The sequence below is a fragment of the Fulmarus glacialis genome, unplaced genomic scaffold (genome assembly GCF_000690835.1).
Source record: "Fulmarus glacialis isolate BGI_N327 unplaced genomic scaffold, ASM69083v1 scaffold24732, whole genome shotgun sequence".
Classification (NCBI taxonomy): Eukaryota; Metazoa; Chordata; class Aves; order Procellariiformes; family Procellariidae; genus Fulmarus; species Fulmarus glacialis.
In genome coordinates, this window is record NW_009198801.1 from 1 (window position 1) to 445 (window position 445).

General features: G+C 60.2%; 1 protein-coding gene across 1 annotated transcript in view; it reads right to left on the reverse strand.

The window, feature by feature from the left end:
• Window positions 1-205: 205 nt before the first annotated feature.
• The window catches only part of SSRP1 (structure specific recognition protein 1), a gene marked incomplete at both ends in the record, with an annotated part of 5,960 nt that continues 5,720 nt past the window's right edge, over window positions 206-445 (reverse strand). The window contains one exon of the mRNA XM_009573049.1: window positions 206-389. Within this exon, the coding sequence (XP_009571344.1) occupies window positions 206-389 (184 nt within the window). The remainder of the gene's footprint in view (window positions 390-445) is intronic.

The window sequence follows — 445 nt, forward strand, 5'->3', positions numbered from 1 at the left end:
TGGGGACCGGGGACATGCGTAGCACACAGACAGGCCACCCGCACCGAGAGGGACACGACCAGCGTACCGCAGACAAGAGGTACCAGAGGGCCCCAGCCCCTACAGGGGTGGGAGGAGCGGGCCACCTTCCGGAGGGACAAAGGGAGCGCTCCCCCGGGAAGATGGGCCAGGAGACCCAGCCCAGCCAACCCACCAAGAGCCTTACCTCCTTCTTGCTCTCTCCGGAGGAGCTCTCGTCACTGGAGACAAATTCCTTGCTCTTGAAGCTCTCGCTCATATTCTTGGCAGGGGACTTGGTGGAGGACAAAGACTTGGAGGTGGCACCTTTCTTCTCCACTTTCCCCTTCGTCTGCTTCTCCTGCTTCTTCTTCTTCTTTTTAGACCTCTCCCTGCACGCGTGTTGGGAGGGTGGAAGGGAGAGGAGAAGCGTTACCCTGCTGACAGC